Below are 26,575 nucleotides of genomic sequence, written 5' to 3' on the forward strand. Positions count from 1 at the left end.
TGGCTGCGAATGTGAGATCGAATGACAGTGTTTCTTCATCAGTGTCATGCTCCTCTTGGATTTCATGTTCCCACAACAGTGCTTAACCAGGTGGCAGTTCTTGGGTATCTGAGAAGAGCAAGGCACAAGGGTAGGGTTGTGATGAAGGAAGGGAGAGAAAGCAAAAGGCACATGCTTATACCATCCGCAGCTTGTATATCAGAAGACATTGTGGAATAAGGGGGAAATGGGATGTGAGAAGGTGGATTAGGAAGAAACATACTGTCTTCATCTATGGTTTCAGTCTCATCTGGCCATGGCCTCACCCGTGGCCACACCAATGATGGCACGTGCTGTCTCCTCCATGAAGGTGAGGACATGGAGCTGTGCCTGTCCCCTGCCTGTTAGGTACTACTGGCTCTGTTTATATGCTATCTTGTCCTGCAATAGAGTTAAGCAAGTAAGTACAATGTATTTGGGTGATGTGCTTGTCATAGTTGAACATAGTATGTGCAAGCTGTGAGATGGGGGTGTGAGGCTTGCAGCAGTGCTGTGAGGGTGAGGTGAGATGAGGCTACAAATGTTAGATCTGAGTCATGCTTGGTAGAGACTGTTGGTAAGTGAGTGAAGGGTGTGTGATGAATGGAGCAGTGTGTGAGGATAGTAGTTCATTTGGAAGGATATGGAATTTGATGATGCATTCACCGACCTTGACCACACATGAGTTCATTCAGCTTCTTCCTGCACTGCATCCAGATCCTTGAGCTAGACTACTTGCGTTGACAACAATGGCTATCTGCTCCCACTGCTTTCTGAGGACCTGTCTGGAGAGCCTCCTGGCCCCCTGTTGGTAGAGGACCTCTTTCCTGTCCACCACCTGCATCAAGGCCTCCAGTGCTGTGTCTGAGAACCTTGGAGCACAGTCTCTGCCCTGTTGTGCCATTTCAGCTCTTCCTGGTCTGAAACTTTCAAAAAACAGTTCCACCACCTGCTGCAATCCCAATGAACCTCCCCTTTATGAGGTGCAGGCTAGCTTTAAGTGATGCTAACCTTGCCAGAGTTTGCGTCCCCTGCTGAGGCATGCGGCCACTCAGCAGCGTCATTGGCATTGAGCCGCATGCCACTGTCATTTAATGCTTGCTGCCTGCATCGCAATGAATGGGCACAGGTTAATTGCACATTGTGATTCCCATGCCCGTTTTCAGATGTTATCCAATTTCCACCCCCCCCCCCCCCCTGCACCGCCAACACAGGCTCAAACGGAGGAATATCACTCTGTTTGAATACTGGAGGATAGCTGGTCCAACAGAGTTGTAGCAAAGCAAGAATGAATACCTTCAGGGCAGATGGGGAGGCAGTAACACTGATGGAATATTTCAATGTATTTGTCCTTCAGTTTAGCAAAGTTCAGCCATTACTGAAATTCTGCCTACTGCTTATCTGACATTTGCTTTTGCAAATTTAATTTGCAAATCAATCTGTTGACATTGCTGTTAAGCCAATCAATAAAGATGTCTTGCCAACTAGACATTGACTAGAATTTATTTGATCAGCTGATGAAGATATCTTGGTCCTATGTGTTGTGAACATTGATCATTTCTATTCACTCTTCAACCACCCCCATATCTGTGTGCAGCTCTTGCTGTCTGAGTAATTTTGCTGGGATAAGCTGGAGAAGCATTCAGCCTCTTGTTAATCCTTAGAATTGCGTTGGAATCTTTTCCACTTTTTGGTGAAACTACCCCCTTTATACTACAAAGCACTGGGTGTCACTAACAGGAGGGGGGAACAATACAATGAAGCAGCAAAATAATGACTGATATTTACAGGGAGGCGAGGAGGGTGCAGGAAAACAGAAGTCAGCCGCAGAACCCGATAAAGGATTATTCTTTTGATCTGTTTCCCAACCAGCAGCCTGCTAAATTGACAGCCCAGCTGCCGGGGTTGGTCCCCAGCAATCTGGGTGAGGGAAGAACAGGCATTGCATTGGGGGTGGGTATGGGAAATCAGCCACCACACCTGTCAGGTGGGGAAGTATCAGAATTATAGCGGGGTGTGGGGAAACCATTCATCGTAGCTGGACAGGGAAACTCACCAATTGGAAGGGAGGTTGAGAGAGATGCTGCGATCTGCAGTAGGGGTAAGACCAAAGGCATTCCTGCTCCTCCTAGCCCACAAAGAGTGATGAGAAAAGCAATTACATTGGGGAATCAGCAGTTCCCACCTCAGTTTCGCAGCAGCAGTGAATTTTAAATTGGGCTCCCAATTGTACTGTGGAAGCCCAATTTCAACATATTAATGGTGTCCCGCTGTGACACCACAATGCCAGTGGCCTTTTTAAAAAAAAAAACCATGGATGGGCAGTCGGTGTGTTGGGGATGCATTCCCCATATTAAAATCTTTACGCATGCCCCAACCCTCTCCCGCCTGCCCGGGGAGGTTAATAGAGGCCAAAATATCTAATGACACACTCCCTATCAAATCTCGCAAATGAAGCATGGCCACTTGAAGGGCTGTCAGTGCCTCTGCAACCATGCCCGAGAATGAGTCAATGTTTGATTCTTCAGGAAAACTGATAGATACAAAACACTGAGCTTTCCCAAAAGGCTGTGTGTAAAAAGCATCATTGTAATAACCGTCCTTTCTTTTCTGTCACATTAGCTTTTCTCCAGGTTCCATCTGAGCTTCATTAAAGTTTAGGGACAAGAGATTGGGGTCTGGCAAAAATGCAAGAATATGTTTTCCAGGCCTCCTATCTCACGGGAACAAAAGTCAATTGAATATTTAATGGCTGCCCTGTTTACCTTCATAACAGTCACTGCCTTTCAAACTAATTCATTATGAGGTGTCTTGAGATGTTTCTGAGAGATGTGATAAGGGGCCAAATAAATGTATTTCGGACAGCATAGCAAAGCATGTACATCTGCAACCCCAGTGCAACAGAGAATGTCAGAACATTTGGGTGGTAAGGCCTCCTGCTACCTCAGTGCCCAAATTGGGATTTCCCTCTCCCTCCAAGTCCATCAGGTTTGTTAGTGGCCACTCCCCCTCCCTGCCCAGTGGGTTGAATTTAGTTAACCTGTCACAGGTCCCAGCAGCGGGCCTAGAAGTGGGGCCACTTGTCATGTGTGTGGCCAGCCCACCACGATCACACAGCAGGCGGCCAATTATCATAATGGAGGCATGGGGCCCAGCCAATTACGTGATGGGGGTGGGTGGCAAGGCACCGATGATGTTGTCAGTGGAGGTGACGCAGGTCCTGGCACCATCTTTAAAGAGCTGCCAGCGCTGCTTAAATTGTTGCTTCAATTACTGACTTTGCTACTGCTTTGCCTTTGATGTAGCTTTGCCTTTGCTGCTGCTGTGCTGCTGACTCCCTTGGTTGGAGTCCCTCTGCTTCTGTGCTGCTGACCCCCTTGCCTGGAGTCCCCCTGCCTGGAGTCCCTCTGCTGTTGTGCTGCTGTCATAGGCTTCAAAAGGCCAGAAGCTCTCTGGAAGCCAAGAGGGACCATGTCAGGCACAAGACACCAGGTGAGCCCACGGTTCAGCGATGCCTCCCTGGAGATTCTCCTCCAGGCTGCAAAGGAAAGGTGGGAGGTCCTTTTTCCCAGCGATGGCAAAAAGAGGCTCTCCTGCCTGACCAAGCAAGCCTGGACGGAGATTGCTGAGGAGGTCAGCAGCTGTGGGATTACCCCATGGACAAGGGTACAGTGCCACAAGAGGGTCAACGACCACCTCATTCTGCCAAGGTGACTGCTCCATAGCTCTCTCCTTTTTGGGATTACAAGTGACTACCTAGGAGGAAGAGGGACGTGGGAGGCACTACAATTGCGCTGGCTAGAGGGTTAGGCATCACCTCATCCCGACAGATGCATGGCTGCATCTCAGCCACAGGCTACCTTCTTTCACAGCTCACCCCTATTAACTCCCCTGAGAGCGGGTGGGAGCACGAGCTATATGTGATTCCCTGGTAGGGGACGAGGGGCTGCCACTAGTAGAACTATGTTGGTCTCTCTGCGAAGTATGACTATCCCCCTCTTTCCACTTGCAGGACAAGAGGGCCCATAACAGCAGGGAGACATCCCGGACTGGCAGAGGCATCCCAGATCTTTGACCTCTCTCCACAGCTGAGGAGGAGGCACTAGAATTCGCGGGAACCCAGGACGGCCGCTCCATGTCTGATGGAGAGACTGGAGGCTCCATTGCAACAGAGTGAGGATCATCTTCCATCGACAGACAGTTCACTTCTGGAGACTCACATCACTCATGGTTGGCATGAAGAAATCTGCACAGCCTAACTCACACGTTTGGGTACGGGCATGCAGGTCGGCTTCTGCAGGTGACCCCAGCAGAAGGGAAACAGCCAGCAACCTCTGAGGAGGAACCTTAGTCAGAGGAAGCACCGTCCCATGACTCTCCTGCAGCGCAGATACTTTCACCTTGATGGGTTTCCACTTGACTGTAGAATCAGGGTCACAAACTGATGACAGCACTACACATGCGCCAAAGCAGCTGGCTGAGACAGCTGGCGCTTCTGACTGTCGGAGAACTGTGGGTGGCCAGGCCCAGGCTCATGACGAACCTCTGATGTCGACAGCATAGGGCATGTTGGAGTTGCAGAGAGAGATATGACAACATCTGGCAGAGAAGCCAGAGGCAATGTGCACCCATGAGCAGACGATGGAGGAGCCCATTCGTGCCATGACTGCTGCCACATCTCAGGCATGTGAGCGCCTGGCTGCCTCCATTGAGATGCTGGCGACCCTCACGGAGAACCAGATTGGACAAATGTGCACAGACCTGCACACCATCACCTTGGCCGTGAGCTCAACAGAGCAGTGGCAAGGCGAGAGAAGGACGAGGCCCTGGAGTCCTTTTCAGCTCCTCGTCCTTCTCTGGTGAGCAGAGAGGTTCAGGTGAGCCTTGAAAGGGAGGAGAGGCTGAACTCCACAGCTGGGGGCTCCTCTGGAGGCGCTCCAAGTGTGGACACTGGCTGCTCAGCCCCTCTGCCAGTGAGCCCAGCTCCAGTAGCCATGACACCTGAAGTGAGTCCTGCACCTGCGCAGGAAACCCTTAGGCAGCGAGGGCCCTCCAGGCCTCAGGCAGCCAGAGGACGGCTGTCAAAGTCATCACAGGCCAAGGGTTAGCCTGATTAGCAGCCTGCCTCCAGCCCAGCTGTTAGCGCAGGGGGTCACACCTCATAGAAGCACTCATAAATGTATAAAGAAAATCACCTAGAGACACTTGAGGTTTCACAGGTGTATGAAATTTGACATTTGGTTCATATAAAGTTCTTTTAATTTTGAAATTAACCTTCATTGTGTAAACGTGCTAATTCTATCATCCATTAATTGTGAGCTGCTGACTTCGCCCTTTCTCCATAGTGGATGCCAAAGTAGGCACAACCCTCATTTGAATAGGATCTCCCATGGGCCATAGCGCGTGGTTCAGCTGGGCACTAGGCACAGAAGACAATGTTACGACCAGGTGAGAAAGAAGTCTAGGGTTCCCTTTCAGCCTTCATCTGGTCTTACTGTAACAGGGCTTTATTTTTGAACACACTGTGTTTAGCTCTCCCTTGGTGAATCCTTGTTCACCGCTTTTCAATTATAAGGCAAAGAAACCAGCACAAACAGGCTTTATTATGTTTAAATAAGAAAAGTTGAAATTTATTAAATTTAAACATAAACTTTCATTCGGTTAACACCTACGGATACACAACATGCCCACGCTAGCATGCATAAGCGATACACACATGCAAATAGAGACAGAAAAGATCAGAAGAAAAATAAAATGGAAAAGTTTCAGGCAATATCTGAAGAGTTTTTGTTACAGTTCTTCAAGCTCACTGTAGAGTCCTTGATTGTAGGTAGATCTTGCTTTTCATTGGGGCCCAGTATTCTTAAACCTTGTTCACTGTAGCAGACTTTTCTCTCTTGAGGTTCATGTGTCTTCAGTGGATTCAGAGGCTTGTGAGAAAGAGATGAGAGCAGTTAGGAGAGCGATCTTCTCAGTCCAGGAGCAAACAGACTTTCTTTTTTCAAACTGTTTGTACAATTCCGAAAAAACTCCAGGTTGCCAAGCAGGTTAGTCATTTGACTAACTGGTCTGACCACGTCTTGGATTGTATCAATTTAGCCGTCTCTGGAATTCTCCTCTTACACACAATACCTGGTGATCAAGGTCCATTGTGGGTTGAATGTGTCAGGGAATGGTCCTTTGTCCTTCCAGGCACAATCTGTTAATATGCAAATGTCTTTTCCAGCCTCGACTGATCTGTTTAGCATGCCCTTTCTTCACTCCAGTAATAGTTTAAAATCAATGTTCATGACAAAATTAATATGCCTCATTCTTGGCAGGTGGGGAGGGTCTAGCATGACAACAAATAGAAAGGAGACGACAGACTGCATGCATTGAGGTGTTTCTTTTATTGTTTTTACTCTGAGTGGCCATCATAGTGGCTGGAAGCAGGTGAAATTATCTCTTGCCTCCTTGGCCTGCTACTCAATGTGCCTGGCCTCCGGTGTATGGACCTCAACATTCATTGCTGCTTGCTCATCTTCCTCTTCCGCGTCTTCCTCATAGGTGGAGGAGTGTCGTTCTAGCATGTCCTTATTATGCAAGACCTCCCCAATCTGCACTGTTGGACTGTGCAGAGCACAGCAGACCATCACAATACGCAAAGCCCTTGCTGCGACATACTGCAGGGCTCCACTGGATCGACCTAGGCAACAGAGTAGCCTAATGACTTGCTTGATGGTTGCTCGGGTGGAGCCATGGCAGGTATTGTACCTCTCCTCCGCTGCAGTGTGAGTGTTCCTCACTGGCGTCAGTAGCCATGTCTTCAGTGGGTAGCCTTTGTCCCCAAGGATCCATCCCTGAAGGTGAGCAGGGGCTTGAAAAGCTGCAGCACCTGAACTATCAAAGTCTGTAGGTGTTGTGACTGCTCCCTAAGAAGTGGGCACAGAGCTGCAGGAAATGCTTTTAGTGGTCGCAGACCAGTTGCACATTGATGGAATGGAAGCCCTTCCTGTTGATAAAGGTGGCTGGCTGATCCGTTGGAGCCCTGATGGCCACATGTGTGCAATCCTATCACACCTTGCATTTGGAGGAATCCAGCAATGGCCCTGAGTCCAATGGCCCTCTCAGTCTGACTGTCCGCGTCGGTCCAATAGTGCACATAGTCGCCGGCCCTCTTGAACTGGGCATTGGTCACCTCTTTGATGCAGCGGTGGGCTGCTGCCGAGGAGAAGGCACACATGTCCCCAGTAGATCCTTGGAATGATCCAAACTCATAGAAGTTCGGTGCCACTGGCATAGGATGACCACCAAATCCCATAGATCGCAACTCATCCTGTAACATGGCGCATAAGTCAGTGTCGGACTCCCTGGAGCGCCGTAGCCTTCGCTGACAATGCCGCTCAAACATTTGGAGGTAGTTGACTCAAATACGATACGTTCTCTGGCACAGGTGAGCCCATCTTGGCATGGCCAGCAGCTGTTACTCTCATCGTGAAGCTTTACGGGGAGGCACAGTTGTCTCCTGACCCTCCCTCTGACGGAGGGGCTGCATCACACATGGTGGTCTATAAAGACAGCATGTATGGGACCCATGAAAGGTGATCAGTGGGCCTCCAGAGCACTGTTGATGCAGAGACGACGCTGCTTTCGCAGTTGTGCCTTTGCTACTTCTGGCAGGCTCCCTAATGGCCCTCAGTACCCACCCTTGCTGATTGCTGACCCTCTCATCCTGCATTATGTTCACCCAACCCTCTCTCACAACAGTTTGGACACCCGATACAGTCACCCAAAACAAAGGAACCCCGCCACCCCACCCCCGAACTTGCAGACTGCCCGAGACCCTGCTCAGCCAGCATTCTCGCCCGTGACCACCACCCCCCCTTGCAGATCACCCGAGACCACAGCATTTCCCCCCCCCATTGCAGACCACCCGCGACCACAGCATCTCCCCTCCCCCCCCCCTTGCAGACCACCCGAGACTACAGATCCCCCCCCCCCCAACCTTGCAGACCATCCGAGACCACAGAGCCCCACCCCCACTTTGCAGACCATCCAAGACCACAGCTCCCCTCCCCCTGCCCCTTTGCCCCTTGCAGACCACCTGAGACTACGGCCACCCCCTCCCCTTGGCAAAGCACACACCACTCTAAGCCAACAATGGTCTCCGCTTCCCCCCTCCTCTCCTATGCAGTGCTGGTCATGGCTACCCACCCATTGCAGCACTGAAGCCTCACCTCAGTGCTGCCTGCGTTCAAAGGCTGCGAATCTGAAGGCATGTGAGGGCCGCCCGTTGTCCACATAATTCCAGGCCCCATTGAATCGCGATGAATTAGATGCTAATATATTAACACTAACTGTTCAGCAATTTTACTTGCATTCCCATCACATTGGGGCGGCCACGCTGCCTTAGTGTTTTCTCACCGCTGACTAAATCTGGAACAGCGCCACAGTGTCAGATTTCTGTGTGAACACATCCAATGCGATTCTCTGGCACCCCATGCCACCATTCCTGCCCCAAACGGCCGCAATGAATTCCGCTCAGTGAGTGCAGATGGTGGTGTGGAGACAGGGCTTAGGTGCCTTGTGGATTTCCCTCCTTTCCAGCCCTGTTACTGCCATATCCCAGGGCCCCATATCGAAGATGGCAGTAGGCTATGGGGAGTGGCAATAAAGGCCCAAGATCCCTCTCAGGAGGGAGAGGGTCTAGTTGTAGCCTCTGCTCCATCAAATGTCCCGTTAAAGTCCCACGCCTCATCTGGTTCTTACTGCAGTACTTGGTTACACTGACAGGCTCCTTCTTCGTTCCAGGAAACCTGCCAGAAGCCCACCAAGCATACGTAGTGTGTCCTGATCCAGAAAAATGAGTCTGGTTGGGGCAAATACGGAGAAGCAGGTGGTAGTCCTACCCTACTGGAACGCTGACCTAAACAGGAGAATTTCCCCTCCACCCTATGCCCCCACCATTCCTCCCAATATTTCTATGACCAGTGATGACTTAAAAGAGAGACTTACTCTGATGTCACTGCCTGTTACTCTGACCAGTAGCTAGCAGATGTGTGTGAAAACCTGAATTTGTTCTTTTTCTTCACCACAGTTCAACACCTATCATTTTACCTGGCAGCATCGTTGAAATTATTAACTGTGTGCACTTTTGCATTTTGGCTGTTCTGAGTAGAAGAGAATTAATTTATTAGCATTCTCTAGGCCCTAAGGAAAGTTGAGGTATTTTAAGGATAGCTGCTGAGATTTGGTTCAAATTGTGAAACAATGTTAATATTATAACAGGACACCGCACAGCACAGAAGGAGGCCATTTGGCCCATCAAGTCTGCCCCAGCTCTTTCGAAGGGAAATCCAGTTAGTCTCCCCAGCATTTCCCCATATCCCTGTAATTTTTTTCTTCTTTGAGTATTTATCTAATTCCCCTTTGAAAGCTGGTATTAAATCTGCTTCCAACACCACTTCAGGCAGTCCATTCCAAATCCTAACCACTCATTGTGCAGAAAAGCTTTTCCTCATGTCGCCTCTGGTCCTTTTGCCAATTACCTTTTTTATCCATGCTCTTTGGTTTTCACCCCTTCAGCTATTGGAAACAGTTTCTCTCTCTTTATCTAAACCTTTCATGATTTTAAACACCTCTATCAAATCTCCGAGTCCCCTCTGCTCCAAGGAGAGCAACTCCAGCCCCTCCTATCCAGCCACAAAACTGTAATTCTACATTTGTGGAACCACTCCAGTAAATCTCCACCAACACTACTCCAAAGCCTCCACATCCATAGCCCAAAACTGGACACAATGTTCCAGCTGGGGCTGAACTGGTCCTCCATAGAGGTTCAGCACAACTTCCTGGCCCCTGCACTCCATGCCTCTATCTATAAAGTCCAGGATCCTACATGCTTTACCAACTGTTTTGTTAAACTGTCCTGCCACCTTCAAAGATCAGTACACAAACACCCCCAGGTGTCTCAGTTACTGCACCCCCTTTAAAATTGTACCATTTAGCGTGTATTGTCTCTCCTCATTCTTCTCACTAAAATGCATCACCCCACACCCCTCCATGCTGAACCCCATCTGCCAGGTGCTCGCCCATTCCACCATCTATGGCCTCCTTACGTCTATCACTACGCTGTTCACAGTTCACTGTACTTCCAAGTTTCATGCCATCTGCAGATTTTAAAATTGTGCCCTATGCCCCCAAGTCCAAGTCAGTATTGTAGATCAAAAACAGCAGTTGTCCTAGTACTGAACCCTGGGGAACACCATGATATACCTCCCTCAAGTCCAAGAAACAGCCATTCACTGCAGCTCTGTTTTCTATCACTAAGCCAATTTTGTATCCATGATGTGGCTGTCCTGCATCATCCAATTAATCTGAAAGTTACTCGAGACAAAAGCAGTGTTTAAGGAGAGATGAATATGCGCTGAATTTTCCACTTATTTAGCATTGAAAGCAATGCAACAAATTCCCTTAACATAACCAATGACATTCAACTAAAATGCAGCTGTATTCAAATGTAAAATGGATACTTATTTTTAAAAAAAAATCCTCATCTCTTTTAAAGGCACTAACTTGTGCTGGAATATGGCTTCATGGGTCCAGTCAGCCACCTGAACCTCACTAAAGTGGCCATGCTTCACATATGGTGCTCAATAGTGATTATCAGCCAACTTTCAAGGTACCATGTTGCTAAAATAATATGTAAGATGTTAAAATGATTACACAGTGTGCTTAGCTGATCTGGCAATCTCACATGATACAAGAGCAATTGAGCAATATATACAATATTGGTCAATTTCACAACAATTCTGTAAATTTAAAATGAAGAGTCAATGCTGCTGGAAACTGTGTCTCTGTGTGTGGTGTGTGACTGTGTGCGTATGGTGTGTCTGTACCTTGCCCAAAGGACATTCATGTGAGCCGAGACAATATCATCAGACTATTTGGCTATAGAGGACATCATAACTGATTCTTTTCCCTGTTCTCAGCATGCACAGGCACACACGCACTTGCCAGCAACATTCATTGGAGCAGGAACCCTAGCTAACATTATTTTTCGTTCCACATTTCAGATGGCTGAAGGAACTCAACAGCCTTCCTGGCTGAGATTAGCTCAGTATTGAATGTGGCCTGATCCCTTCCTGGTCTGTAATGGTTCAGTGCTTCACTGGATGGTGCATTTACTCACTGAGACATTTGTACAACCATTCTGCTGAATTTCAAGGAAAGGTTCTGCAACAAAATTGCAGCTTTATTCCTCGGATTGAATTGAATTTAACTTTGTTGCATATTTCAGATCAGGCATTTGTTTGTTTTAGGTCTACAGGGACTTTTATCTTGGGAACAGTTTGATTGCACACCACTGTCTCTTGACTGGGTGGAAAGGTTATCTGTTTTGGGAACTATTTGAAATAATTATGACACTTTAGATTATGTCTACATCAGGGAGCTGCTGCCGATCAGCAGACAACCTGACTGAATAAATGATTAACCAACAATGCAAGACTTGCAAAAATTAGTAGCTCAGTACATGAGGTGATCACAACCTAGACTACCTTTACTTGCATTGGGTGGATTATGCAACAAATTTCAGACGGGAGAGAGTTCTTTCACATTTGAAATACAACATTGCAAATTCACATCAGGCAATTTTCTAACTACATAACTGCAACTTTCTAACAAGTAATTCTAATTTATTTCAAATTAGCCCTTTAAACAGAATAAAATTCAGTTTTAAATAAAATGTTTCAAGATATTTCATGTATCCTGTCTTTACACAGTATAATTTCTGTAGTGTTCTACGTACAGAAATGAAGATGTTCAGAAACTGATTTTTGTTTTGTCTTTTATTAAAATCCTGAACCATTTCCATTTAACAGCTTAAAATCAGTCACCATGCAATTCTGCAAGAAGGTACGTAGCTGAATTCTATCATTTATATAGATTATGTTGTCCATTATTGTACCCACAAGCACAGCAATTAAGTTTTTGTCCCACAAAATTTTTATTAAATAAAATTGAATAGGTAGTTACTTGTTTTGGTATAAACATGGAAATACTGTGCATTCTGATAATCAGGAATCCATTTTGAAAAGAATCTTGGATTGAGTTCGACATTTCCAGTGGGCATTGGATTGAAGGGAGTCAATATTGAAACGACAGGACAATGGTTTTATTGAATAAGGTCTTGTGGAGCAGAGGAAATAAGTGAGAGAAAAATGCAGAATTTGATCCAATAAGTAACATTTATGCATTCTGAGGGGAAAAACATGTAAAGAATCGTATTTTATTTCTCTTCAAAAAGACAGTGATATTGCCCATCCCTAATTGCCCTTGAGAAGGTGCTGGTGAGTTGCCTTCTTGAACCGCTGCAGTCCATGCAGGGTACACCCATAGTGCTGTTAGGAAGGGAGTTCCAGGATTTTGACCCAGCGACAGTGAAGGAATGGCGATATAGTTAAAAGTCAGGATGATGGGTGACTTGGAGGGGAACTTGCAGGTGGTGGTGTTCCCATGCATTTGTTGCCCTTGTTCTTCGAGTTGGTAGAGGTCGTGGGTTTGGAAGGTGCTGTCTAAGGAGCCTTGGTGCGTTGCTGCAGTGCATCTTGTAGATGGTACACACTGTTGCCACTTTACGTCGGTGGTGGAGGGAGTGAATGTTTGTGGGTGGGGTGCCAATCAAGCGGGCTGCTTTGTCCTGGATTCTTGAATGTTGTTGGAGCTGCACCCATCCAGGCAAGTGGAGAGTATTCCATCACACTCCTGGCTTGTGCTTTGGGGAGTCAGGAGGTGAGTTACTCGCCACAGGATTCCTAGCCTCTGACCTGCTCTTGTAGCCATGGTATTTATATGGTTACTCCAGTTCAGTTTCTGGTCAATGGTAGCCCCTAGGATGTTGATGGTGGGAGATTCAGCGATAGTAATGCCATTGAATGTCAAGGGAGATGGTTAGATTCTCTCTTTTTGGAGATGGTCATTGCCTGGCACTTGTGTGGTGCAAATGTTACTTGCCACTTATCAGCCCAAGCCTGGATATTGTCCAAGTGTTGCTGCATTTCTATACTGACTGCTTCAGCATCTGAGAAGTCGCAAATGGTGCTGAACACTGTGCAATCATCAGTGAACATCCCCACTTCTGACTGTACGATTGAAGGAAGGTCATTGATGAAGCAGCTGAAGATGGTTGGGCCTAGGACACTACCCTGAGGAACTCCTGCAGTGATGTCCTGGAGCTCAGATGATTGACCTCCAACAAACACAACCATCTTCCTTAGCACTAAGTATGACTCCAACCAGCGGAGAGTTTTCCCCCTGATTCCCATTGGCTTCAGTTTTGCTAGGGCTCCTTGATGCCATACTCGGTCAAATGCTGCCTTAATGTCAAGGGCAGTCACTCTCACCTCACCTCTTGAGTTCAGCTCTTTTGTCCATGTTTGATCCAAGGCTGTAATGAGGTCAGGAGCTGAGTGGCCCTGGCGGAACCCAAACTGAGTGTTGCTGAGCAGGTTATTGCTAAGCAAGTGCTGTTGATGACGTCTTCCATCACTTTACTGATGATAAAGAGTGGACTGATGGGGCGATAATTGGCTGGGTTGGACTTGTCCTGCTTTTTGTGTACAGGACATACCTGGGCAATATTCCACATTGCAGGTTAGATGCCAGTGTTGTAGCTGTACTGGAACAGCTTGGCTAGGGACGCGGCAAGTTCTGGCGCACAGGTCTTCAGTACTACTGCCGGAATATTGTCAGGTCCATAGCCTTTGCAGTATCCAGTGCCTTCAGTCGTTTCTTGATATCATAACCAGTCTCGCAGCTATGTCCTTTAGGAGTCAGCCAGCTCGTCAGTAGTGGTGCTACTGAGCCACTCTTGGTGATGGACATTGAAGTCCCCCACCCCAAGTACATTCTGTGCCTTTGCCACCCTCAGTGCTTCCTCCAAGTGCTGTTCAACATGGAGGAGTACTGACTCATTAGCTGAAGGAGGGCGGTAGGTGGTAATCAGCGGGAGGTTTCCTTGTCCATGTTTGACCTGATTCCATGAGACTTCATGGGTTCCAGTGTCGATGTTGAGGACTCCCAGGGCAACTCTCTCCTGACTGTGTACCACTGTGCCGCCACCTCTGCTGGGTCTGTCCTGCCAGTGGGACAGGACATACCCAGGGATGGTGATGGCAGTATCTGGGACATTGTCTGTCAGGTATGATTCCGTGAATATGACTATGTCAGGCTGTTGCTTGACTAGTCTGTGGGACAGCTCTCCCAACTTTGGCCCAAGCCCCCAGATGTTGGTAAGGAGGACTTTGCAGGGTCAACATGGCTGGGTTTGCCGTTGTTGTTTCCGGTGCCTAGGTCAATGTTGGGTGGTCCGTCCACTTTCATTCTTAACTGAGTAGATTGCTAGGCCATTTCAGAGGGCATGTAAGAGTCAACCACATTGCTGTGGGTATGGAGTCACATGTAGGCCAGACCAGGTAAGGACAGCAGATCTCCTTCCCTAAAGGACATTAATGAACCAGATGGGTTTTTACTACAATCGACAATGGTGTCATGGCCATCATTAGACTAGCTTTTTAATTTCAGATTTATTAATTGAATTCAAATTCCACCTTCTGCTGTGGTGGGATTTGAACACATGTCTTCAGAGTAGTACCCTAGGTCTCTGGGTTACTAGTCCAGTGACAATACCACTACACCACCACCTCCCCTTGTCTGTTTCAAACTCATCTTTTAAAAATAAAACATGGATAATACAGTTGGAAATGCTTTTTTCAAAATTTAAGTTGTGGCACTTGTGAATTTTATGTTAACAGGCTGACAATACTGAAAAGCAGAACTGTTTCATAAACCTGAAAAGCATGTGCATCATGATCCATGAATAAGGAATCAGGAAAATAATGCATTCCCCTGAGTAAATAAATAAGTGGAAAGTGCTAACTGGTAACAGGTGGTGAATTATACAATGTAGAATATGCAAAAAATCCCCAGAATAGACGTGCTCGATTTTTAACTCTCAGGCAGGAACGCAGCAAAGTGAGCATGTCCTGGCTTTGCTGGTTCTTAAAGGCTGGGCCTCATTCGTATGCTGCTTACTGACTTTCCGATCAAAACAGCCAGTAAATTGGCAGGAAGCAGCTCCCTGGCCGTTAAATTTAGGTGGCAGGAGGCAGCCACCAGAGAAACGGTCCCTGGCACAAGCTAAGTGGATTGTTGGAACTTGGCAAGGCAATCATCATGGTCAATTGGGTTGGTGGGGCGGGGTGGGGGTGGGGAGAAGTGAGGAGCAGGGGCAAGGGAGAGCTAAGGCTTTCTTATGGTGCTCAGAAAAGCATTCCTGGTCTTTTTGGATCACTAAATAAAATTTTACAAACTAACCTCACTGGCCATCTTCTGGCCTTGTATGGTAATCCTGGCAGATTTAACCTGGTAGAAGAGTTACTGCTCCCTTGTTCATACCTCAGGTTAAATTAGCAGATTGAGTCCAAATTATGTCATTTGATGAGCAGAGGTAAAAAGGGTAGACTATCCTAAAAATTCATTGTTTAATAAGCTTAAACTTTCCTGCATTTAGACTAAGTTTGCAGCTTTTCAAATGATACTTTGTTTATCTTATCTGCTGCAGCTCTTGAGAAAGTGTAAGTCATATTTGATGGGACCAATGCTTACGGGTCAATCACATAGGAATAATGACCTCCCATTGTGCATTAAAATAAGATTGTCTCGGCTAAGATACATTTTGACTGTGATTAAATGTGATTGAGAGTTGTTACAGAGAAGCGCAAAAGTGTTAAAGCATGTGTGTGACAATGCGTTCCAAATGCAAGACAATTAATATATTGTTTGTGATCTTCCATAGCATTACTGATGGTGTGACAAAGGCCAAAGGCAATGACTTCGGTCATCCCAATGATTAGTTGGAGGAAATTTTGGCTCATCCAGGACTTGTTTTAGATTCTGAATGGCAGTTTCCCCAGCTGGAGTGTCTGAAACTTGGGGGCATTGTTTCAGGATAAGGGGTCAGCCATTTGAGACTGAAATGAGGAGAAATTGCTTCACTCAGAGGGTTGTGAATCTTGGAATTCTCTATTTCTGAGGTTTGTGAATGGTCAACCATTGATTATAGTGAAGGCTGATATTGATAGATTCTTGGAATCTGAGGGAATCAAGGGATATGGGGATTGGACGGGCAAGTGGAGTTGAGGTGAAAGATCTGCCATGATCTTATTGAATGAGGAAGCAGACTCCAGGGCCCATATGGCCTACTCCTGCTCCTATTTCTTCTGTTCTAATGTCTATGTTCCTGCTCACATCCTGTGATCTTCCATATTGGAGGAAGTCAGATCAACAGTGTGTGTTGTCATTATACACAAATAAACTTTGTACCTACAAATAAAATTGTCAGCTTTACGCCATTCGGTGGCTTTAGGATGGCTCCACTATGTCATTATTTGGCAATGTGTCAGCTTCCTGTGTTAAAGTAAAGCAGATATGTTGACTTGGGTGGCTCTCAGTGGAATCAATGCAGCTTTGGATTCAGTAGCTCTAAATGAGATTTCTGTGCTGCATTTATACCATTACAAGTGTAAATTTGGCATGAAATCCTAGTATAACATTTCCTACATTACAACAATGGCTGCAAGTACTTCACTGCTTGCAACACATCTTGAGACATCCTGAGGTTAAAGGCTCAATATAAATTCAGTCTTTCTTCTATGAGTTACCACACAAAGCACAGGATCCCATTGTTTGCACGCATTATAAAAACAAATGCTCATCAATGGAAAAATAGGAGACTAGGTCCTATCTCATCTTTCCCTGCCATGCTCAGATAACAATGTTTTTCACCACTAAAGGCCACAAAAATTCTGGGCTAGTATGTTACTGGTAATCTTAATTCTTACATACTGTCCATTGTATTATTAAAAGATTTCTGATTGAATTATTCCTCTTTTATCTATTGTTTTCTCACCTACTGCCCTGTTGGAAGTTACTTCTTGTAAGAGTACAATTCCACCAATGCTGTCACATTTTGATACCTCTCTCATTATTCATTTGAAAGTGTGTGTCAAGTAACCTATTGAAGCAAAGCAGAGATCACAACCAAGATCCTTACCTAATGTTCATACATATGCACTTCTAGCTGGGTGGCTGAAACATTAACCTGACTAATCTTTCTTTCCTTTAGTATTGAGGCATGTGACTGTCACCCCAGTGAGATGAACTAACTCAGCACAGAGTGGGAATTGGGTATAATTGGGATTAATTAAACTATTGGTAGACCTTAAATCTTCCTCTTTAAAATTCCATTCTTGATTTGCAACAGTGATATGATCTACATGTGTTTGGATGCCATTAACAATAAAGGCATTTTATTATCAAAGACTGCAGTGTTAAAACAGATTAGAGATATGTATGGAATGGCTGGTGTTAAATTATTTTTCCTGATTAGAGAAGGAGCTTGTAACAAAGATAAGCATGCCTTTTTATTCCAGCAAGAAGGAAACAACAAAAGTATTAAAATACCAGTGTGGCTGTTCCCTGGAACAGAGATCTGCCCTGTCCTCTCCAAGCACTGTCCTGACAGCCCCTGCCTCTGTTGGATCCAACAACAACAACTGACATTTATATAGTAGCTGTAACGTAGTAAAACATTCCAAGTTCTTCACAGAAGTGATCATCAGACAAAACTTGACATTAAGCCAAAGGATACATTAAGACAGTTGACCAGAGGTATGTTTTAAACAGAGTTTGAAATGACGAGAGCAGAGAGGTTTAAGGGATGGAATTCCAGACCTTAAGACCTAGATGGCTGATGGCATGGCTGACAATGGGGGATGGACAAGATGCAGAACACAAAGTTCTGGTTATATGGCTAGAGGACGTTTGGACATGGGGAAGGGTGAGGCCATGGAGAGATTTGAACTCACGGATGAGCATTTTTTAATTGTGTCATTTGGGGAGCGAAAGCCAATGAGGGTAAGTGAGCTAAGGGGTGATGGATGAACAGGATTTATTGTGCGTTAGAAGTGTTTTGGATGAGCTTAAGGTTTTGGAGAGTGGAAGATAGGAGGCCAGCCAGGAGAGCATTAGATTAATCACAGTGGCGCAGTGGTTAGCACCGCAGCCTCACAGCTCCAGGGACCCGGGTTCGATTCCGGGTACTACCTGTGTGGAGTTTGCAAGTTCTCCCTGTGTCTGCGTGGGTTTTCTCCGGGTGCTCCGGTTTCCTCCCACAAGCCAAAAGACTTGCAGGTTGGTAGGTAAATTGGCCATTATAAATTGTCACTAGTAGGTGGTAGGGAAATATAGGGACAGGTGGGGATGTTTGGTAGGAATATGGGATTAGTGTAGGATTAGTATAAATGGGTGGTTGATCGGCACAGACTCGGTGGGCCGAAGGGCCTGTTTCAGTGCTGTATCTCTAATCTAATCTAATCTAATCTAATCAAGTCTGGAGGTAACAACAATAGCATAGATGAAGGTTTCAGTGGCAGATGGGCTGAGGCAAGGGCAGAGGTGGGGGGAACATTACAAAGGTGGATGGAGAGAATATGGGGTCGCAAGCTCAGTGCAGGTTCTACTACAACATCAAATCTATGAATGTCAGCTTCTGTCTGAAGCAGTGACCAGAGAAGGGGATGGAATCGGTGGCTAGGGAACTAAGTTTGTGTGGGGGCTGAAGACAATGGCTCTGGTCTTCCCAGTGTTTTATTGGAGGAAATTTCAGCTCATGCAGGACTGGATAGCAGTCAACAAAAAGGCAGTGCAGAGCTTGAGGGAGGTGGTGTTGAGATAGAGCTGAGTGTCAGCAAAGCAGACGTAAAATCTGACATTTGCTTTCAGATAATGTCACAAAGGGGAACGGTCTATTTTTGTGAGGAAGGCAGTGTTGATGGCAGATTTGAAAAGGTGGGGAACTACTTGAGGAGATGGAACTGTTTGCAATATCAGCGATCATGGGTATTAGGAAGGGAAGTTGGGTGGTCAGCAGTTTAATAGGAATAGGATTGAGAGATGTGTTGATGGCAAAGGCCCCAAGAACCCCGCCTGGTCAAACCTTCTTGCAGGCTGGGGGGACGGCCCTCCTGTGCCCCACGGAGGGCCGCCCCAACTGCCCCCAAAGCACAACACTCCCCTGACGACTCCCCCCACCTGCCCCACCGAGCACTTTCAACCTGGACTTCTGTGAATAAGGCAATCTCTGGTGATCCTGTGGTCTTTTACTTCTCCACATACCTCAACTTTCAAACCAGGTTAAAATTTTGCCCCTCACCCCCATCCCCGCCTCGCTCTCCCTTGAGGCTGCTACCTCTGGTTGTCATCTTCTGGTCTTCCTCACAGCCTCCCTGATTTCTGAAAATCTGTTGAGTTTATCCAGAATCAAAAGTCAATAGCCATTTGTTTGTCCCACATGCAAAGCCGACCAGTCTGGCTACAGCAGAGCCACTGGGCTTTCCTTTGTTTCCAGGTGTTAGCAATTGCAATTTGCACTGACTCCTTGCTAACAATTCAAAGTTTGGGAGGGTGAAACCCATTGTTCTTCAGATGTTACAGCCTTGTCTTCTGCTTTTCAAAAGGGTCTGTGATCTGGGCTCCTTGTTGTCCTGGTAACCAAGATTCCTGTCTTGTCTTTAAGCAGTTACTTGACTTCTCTGACTCCATCTTACACTACATTAAAAATCACAGTTTTTAAAACATAATCATGCTACAAAGTCCAGCATTCATAACGTTAGTTACAATTGAAAGGCTTTATGTGCAAAAAATGATATTCCATGTCTATGGTATTTCTTCTTAGAGGTACTGCACATTATGGCTAACTCCTTATATTTTCTGAATATAGATAATCAACATATCTTTGAAAAAGGTGCATTCAAAGAATCTCGAGTAGACTTTTAGTGGCAAAAGTATAAGGAATTGGTGCTTTTTTTAGGAGGAGAGAACTTGCAAATGTTTTCCCAGGTTACTGATGGATGTGGGGAGGTGAAAAGTCTGAATGCAGGGGAGAGATGCAATTTTTGGACCAAACTCCATTGTATCGTGATTCATTGGGTTTTCAGTTTTGCTCTTTTGAACACCTGGCCTTGTCATTCACCCGTGTCTAACAATGGGCAGTATAAGAAATCTTTAATAAATTAGTAGCTGATGGGAAAACACGATGTTTCAAGCATACTTTTTTTTAAAAATGGAAGTTTTTCTTTCCAGATGATATTGGTGTAAGAAAGCTTAGGAATAACACCGAATCGGTGCTGTCAACACAAGTCATTAGTGCCACAAAGAAAGCTGGGATGGAACCATTATACACCTTGCAAGGAGCTAAAGCTTACGTACGCACCAAGGCAAAACCTCATCACCTAACTGCTATTGGAACGAAACAGAAACATTCATTAAAAACTGCAAAGATTAGAAATTACAATATACGGGACTAAACTGAACTGAAACCTGAAGCAAAAGGTATAAGTGTTAAAATTGCCAGACAGGATTTTTTTTCAGACTGAACTTCCTAAACTGGCTACCCTACAATTCTTGAAAATAACCACACACTTCAGGAGTCTTACAGGTATACTTTAACCAAGGTAGAAGGAACTTTGTCAAATACCTTTGGAAGTCAAGAATATAATGTCATAGAAATTACTGCAATCCATTTGGGTTGTCTCTTCAGAGGAGTTATAGAGGCTGGTCAGACATGATCTCCTGATTCTGGATCCATGTTAGCATTTACTGGATCATTGCTGAACAGAAATTCCTGAGTTTTACTTCCGATAATTGACTGTTATTGATTATTTTACATGGAATAAAAATGAGACAACTGAGTCTTTAATTGACTGTGTCTGCTTTGTTGCCTTTTTGTATATGGGAAATCTTTTTGTCTATGGGCCACACATTGCATGTTTTCAATCATTTGGTACCTCCCCAGTGTCCATTGCCTTCCTCATAATGATTGTCAGTGCTTCACAAATCTCTTCCCTTTTCTCTTTCAGTACTCCGGGATAAATATAGTCTATCTCTTGGGATTAATTTTGTTTTGAGCTAAATCAGCCTGTCTAGGACTTCAATCTCATAACAGTCACTAGGGGGAATTTTAGCCCCTCAGGATAAGGGATGGGGGTTAAATACTTAGAAATTTGAAACCTGACCTAAACCTGCCACAAGCATGCCTATTCCCAATTTATTTGGGTTGGGGAGGTGGAGGCGGGCACGTAGCCTGCTCTACAGAGGCAGGTCATTAATTTTAGTATGTTAATGAGGCAACATGCCTCAGATTTTAGCATTGTTATTAGATTTTAACGGCTGCAAGTCGGGTTGCCGAGTGCTCAGGGAACTTTCTTTCTTTTGGGCCTCCTTATCTCGAGAGACAATGGATACGCGCCTGGAGGTGGTCAGTGGTTTGTGAAGCAGCGCCTGGAGTGGCTATAAAGGCCAATTCTGGAGTGACAGGCTCTTCCACAGGTGCTGCAGAGAAATTTGTTTGTTGGGGCTGTTGCACAGTTGGCTCTCCCCTTGCGCCTCTGTCTTTTTTCCTGCCAACTACTAAGTCTCTTCGACTCGCCACAATTTAGCCCTGTCTTTATGGCTGCCCGCCAGCTCTGGCGAATGCTGGCAACTGACTCCCACGACTTGTGATCAATGTCACACGATTTCATGTCGCGTTTGCAGACGTCTTTATAACGGAGACATGGACGGCCGGTGGGTCTGATACCAGTGGCGAGCTCGCTGTACAATGTGTCTTTGGGGATCCTGCCATCTTCCATGCGGCTCACATGGCCAAGCCATCTCAAGCGCCGCTGACTCAGTAGTGTGTATAAGCTGGGGATGTTGGCCGCTTCAAGGACTTCTGTGTTGGAGATATAGTCCTGCCACCTGATGCCAAGTATTCTCCGAAGGCAGCGAAGATGGAATGAATTGAGACGTCGCTCTTGGCTGGCATACGTTGTCCAGGCCTCGCTGCCGTAGAGCAAGGTACTGAGGACACAGGCCTGATACACTCGGACTTTTGTGTTCCGTGTCAGTGCGCCATTTTCCCACACTCTCTTGGCCAGTCTGAACATAGCAGTGGAAGCCTTACCCATGCGCTTGTTGATTTCTGCATCTAGAGACAGGTTACTGGTGATAGTTGAGCCTAGGTAGGTGAACTCTTGAACCACTTCCAGAGCGTGGTCGCCAATATTGATGGATGGAGCATTTCTGACATCCTGCCCCATGATGTTCGTTTTCTTGAGGCTGATGGTTAGGCCAAATTCATTGCAGGCAGACGCAAACCTGTCGATGAGACTCTGCAGGCATTCTTCAGTGTGAGATGTTAAAGCAGCATCGTCAGCAAAGAGGAGTTCTCTGATGAGGACTTTCTGTACTTTGGACTTCGCTCTTAGACGGGCAAGGTTGAACAACCTGCCCCCTGATCTTGTGTGGAGGAAAATTCCTTCTTCAGAGGATTTGAACGCATGTGAAAGCAGCAGGGAGAAGAAAATCCCAAAAAGTGTGGGTGCGAGAACACAGCCCTGTTTCACACCACTCAGGATAGGAAAGGGCTCTGATGAGGAGCCACCATGTTGAATTGTGCCTTTCATATTGTCATGGAATGAGGTGATGATACTTAGTAGCTTTGGTGGACATCCGATCTTTTCTAGTAGGGAACTAACAGTTCAAGTAAGGCACAAATAGCCGGATCCGGTAGTTAAGTGCTTTTTATAGCACTGCTTGTGGACCAGGAGGGACAGGAGTGCTTTTCCTTAGCCCCCCCCCCCCCCCCCCAAGCTAACCTGCTACAATCAGCCTCACTCACAATGCTCCACCACACCCCCTGCCCAGAGATATCTCCTCGCCCTAGCAACCTCCTCCCTCCTTCCCTCCTCTCCAGTCCCCGGTCGCGGCGTCCTTTTTAGAATTATTAGAATTAGAACATTACAGCGCAGTACAGGCCCTTCGGCCCTCGATGTTGTGCCGACCTGTGAAACCATCTGACCTACACTATTCAATTTTCATCCATATGTCTATCCAATGACCACTTAAATGCCCTTAAAGTTGGCGAGTCTACTACTGTTGCAGGCAGGGCGTTCTACGCCCCTACTGCTCTCTGCGTAAAGAAACTACCGCTGACATCTGTCCTATATCTATCACCCCTCAACTTAAAGCTATGTCCCCTCGTGTTTGCCATCATCATCCGAGGAAAAAGACTCTCACTATCCACCCTATCTAACCCTCTGATTATCTTGTATGTCTCTATTAAGTCACCTCTCCTCCTCCTTCTCTCTAACGAAAACAACACCAAGTCCCTCAGCCTTTCCTCGTACGACCTTCCCTCCATACCAGGCAACATCCTAGTAAATCTCCTCTGCACCCTTTCCAAAGCTTCCACATCCTTCCTATAATGCGGTGACCAGAACTGCACGCAATACTCAAGGTGCGGCCTCACCAGAGTTTTGTACAGCTGCATCATGATCTCGTGGCTCCAAAACTCGATCCCCCTACTAATAAAAGCTAACACACCATATGCTGCCTTAACAGCCCTATTAACCTGGGTAGCAACTTTCAGGGATTTATGCACCTGGACACCAAGATCTCTCTGCTCATCTACACTACCAAGAATCTTCCCATTAGCCCAGTACTCTGCATTGCTGTTACTCCTTCCAAAGTGAATCACCTCACACTTCTCCGCATTAAACTCCATTTGCCATCTCTCAGCCCAGCTCTGCAGCCTACCTATGTCCCTCTGTAACCTACAACACCCTTCGGCACTATCCACAACTCCACCGACCTTCGTGTCATCCGCAAATTTACCAACCCACCCTTCTACACCCTCATCCAGGTCATTTATAAAAATGACAAACAGCAGTGGCCCCAAAACAGAACCTTGCGGTACACCACTAGTAACTAAACTCCAGGATGAACATTTGCCATCAACCACCACCCTCTGTCTTCTTTCAGCTAGCCAATTTCTGATCCAAAGCACTAAATCAACTTCAATCCCATACTTCCGTATTTTCTGCAATAGCCTACCGTGGGGAACCTTATCAAACGCCTTCCTGAAATCCATATACACCACATCCACGGCTTTACCCTCATCCACCTGTTTGGTCACCTTCTCGAAAAACTCAATAAGGTTTGTGAGGCACGACCTACCTTTCACAAAACCGTGCTGACTATCGCAAATGAACTTATTCTTTTCAAGATGATTATAAATCCTATCTCTTATAACCTTTTCCGACATTTTACCCACAACCGAAGTAAGGCTCACAGGTCCTATTGCAAGCCTTTCTGTTTAACAGCTAGCCAGCCTTTCAGTCTGGCTGGATGCTGGCCAGAAAATAGAGATAAAGATCCACAGTAGCTCAAGTATTCTGTACGTCTGCTCGCTATTCTGTTGCTGCATACTAATAATATTCTATTTGTTTGGTGACCCTGTCTTTCAGATATTAGGATCAGTGGTTCCCAACAGTGTCAATTAGGGTGGCCATTCATTGGGTTTTATACTGGACAGTCTGGGTTTTAGCCAGTCTGTCCACTGTCCAGTGGCTTTACGCCCAGTATACTAGGGTTAGGACAGAGAATAATTTAAAGAAGCATGCACCTAAATTAATTTTGCAAAACACAGGAGTTTAAAAGACTGAAATTTATAATCCCGCTGCTGAAATTGGCGGCGGGTGGAAAGGATGGGCCACATGTCGTGGAGCCGTCGCAATCTTCCATGCGGCAGCTCATTTAAATAGCCGGAGCAGACCCCTGGGGGGGGGCCCCTCCCCCTCCCCCTCCAATAACAATTAAATTAATTATTTTCCCTCTTCCCCCTTCCTCCCCAAACACCTGACCTGACCACCTCCCCCACCCCCCACCCCCACCCCCCCCAGCCAAAGTACATAAACTTTAAACTATAACCCTTCCCACCATCCCTACACCGATATGACTTTGACAGCGCTACCCCCCCACCCCCACAACCGCACTGAGAAACTTACCTCCTTCCCCCCTTCTGCACCAGTGTTCCGCCTCGGTCCCCTAGATGGGGATCCGAAGGTGGGGGAGTGCCAGCCAGCAGTACGAAGATCACACCGAGACAGATTGCGAGAACGTAGGTCTCATTAATTCATTGATTTTAATTTATTTAAACGCCGGTCCCATTGCCGAGCGGCGGGGTGGGCCGCCACGAGGCCTCGCCATCGCCGGCAATATCGGGCTGGGCCTTTTCAACATCGGGGTATATGGCAGCCCTCATCTAGAGGCATTTTCTGCCCCCCCCCCCCCCCACCACGCCACAAGCCCCGATGTCAGAGGGTCTCTAAAATTCAGCCCAATGACTAGCTAGGAATACACTGCAATTCAGTTTGTTGTTTCTGATCAATGTTTTTCACTTAAAATTAATCCATTATACTCAGAAACACAGGTGGTGCATTTTTTAATTGTGGGCTTGTGGATGGGAGACCCGTGATGACATAATCTCCATGTGTGATGTCATTTCTGTATGCAGTGGTACCTTTTCCCCCAGGCCGCAGCACTGCTGGTCTGCCTGGTCTGGTGTCCAGTATTCTTGGCTTCCGGCAATGACCACCCTAGTGTCAAAGTTTGCAGGGGGTTCTCCACTCAGAAAAGTTTGAAAACCATAGAGTTAGGCCACAAACTATTATTTGGCTTTGAAACCATTTCAGGACTTATTAAGAGGAGGTGTGTTTTCCAGAGCAGGACAAGTTTTATCAATTCCTATCCTTAAAATGAAAAGCCTGGCTTTGACAAAGAATTTCCAGAAGTCCAACCAACTGATGAAACTTCTCCAAATCGGGCCACTGAATTGAAGTGTCAATGGAAAGATCTGAAACTCTTCACATGGTTGAGCTCACTTTATTTGTAGAATGAAAATAAAAATACTGCAGATTCTGGAAATCTGAAATAAAATCAGAAACTACTGGAAATATTCAGCTGGTCAAACAGCATCTGTTGAGAGGAAAGATAGGTTAATGTTTCAGGTCAATAATATTTTGGGTTTTGACAAAAGATCAACGTCAAACCTTCTTCTCTTGACAGATGCATCCTGACCTGCTGAACATTTACAGTATTTTCAGACTTTACGTGTGGACTCTTTTCTACCAGGCTACTTTTTAAATTATATTTCAAAATTGTTTCATGGAATGAACAGCTATAATTGTTCTACCATAGTACAAATGTTTTATATCTGATGTAAAATGGTTTTCTCTAATTGCATCCCAAATTATTTGAGAGTGTATGAATTTTGCTTTCCAAAGGAAACTTCTGTTGTATGTCATGCTAGACCCCCACCTGCCAAGAATGAGGCATATTAATTTTGTCATCTGAACATTGATTTGAAAACTGTTGCTGAAGTGAAGAAAGGACTTGTTCAAAAAAAATCAGCAGGCCCCTGGCTGGAAAGACATTTGAATATTAACAGACAGTGCTTGTGGAGACAAAGGGGTGACTTCCCTTATCCAACTTACCACAGTGGACTTTGAGCTCCAGGTATTGTGTGTAAGAAGAGACATTCCAGGGTCGGCTAATACAAGAGAATCCACAAACAGGCTGGTCACATGACTAGCCTGCTTGGCAACCTGTTTTTTTTTGTCTGAATTGTACAAACAGTTTA

At 46.0% G+C, this 26,575-nt stretch overlaps 1 protein-coding gene across 4 annotated transcripts in view; it reads left to right on the forward strand.

Moving 5' to 3' along the window:
- ccdc57 (coiled-coil domain containing 57) overlaps window positions 1-20,817 on the forward strand; it is a 199,656-nt gene extending 178,839 nt beyond the window's left edge. For 3 of the 4 annotated variants that reach the window (XM_068058163.1, XM_068058165.1, XM_068058164.1), the window contains one exon: window positions 20,197-20,817. In XM_068058163.1, coding sequence (XP_067914264.1) covers window positions 20,197-20,420 — 224 coding nt within the window. In that variant the 3' untranslated portion in view covers window positions 20,421-20,817. Of the gene's footprint in view, window positions 1-11,876; window positions 11,911-20,196 lie in introns of all 4 variants that reach the window. The other variant, XM_068058166.1, reaches the window with a different exon arrangement.
- The last annotated feature ends 5,758 nt before the right edge of the window (window positions 20,818-26,575 follow it).

This window comes from Heterodontus francisci, chromosome 26, assembly GCF_036365525.1.
Source record: "Heterodontus francisci isolate sHetFra1 chromosome 26, sHetFra1.hap1, whole genome shotgun sequence".
Taxonomy (NCBI): Eukaryota; Metazoa; Chordata; class Chondrichthyes; order Heterodontiformes; family Heterodontidae; genus Heterodontus; species Heterodontus francisci.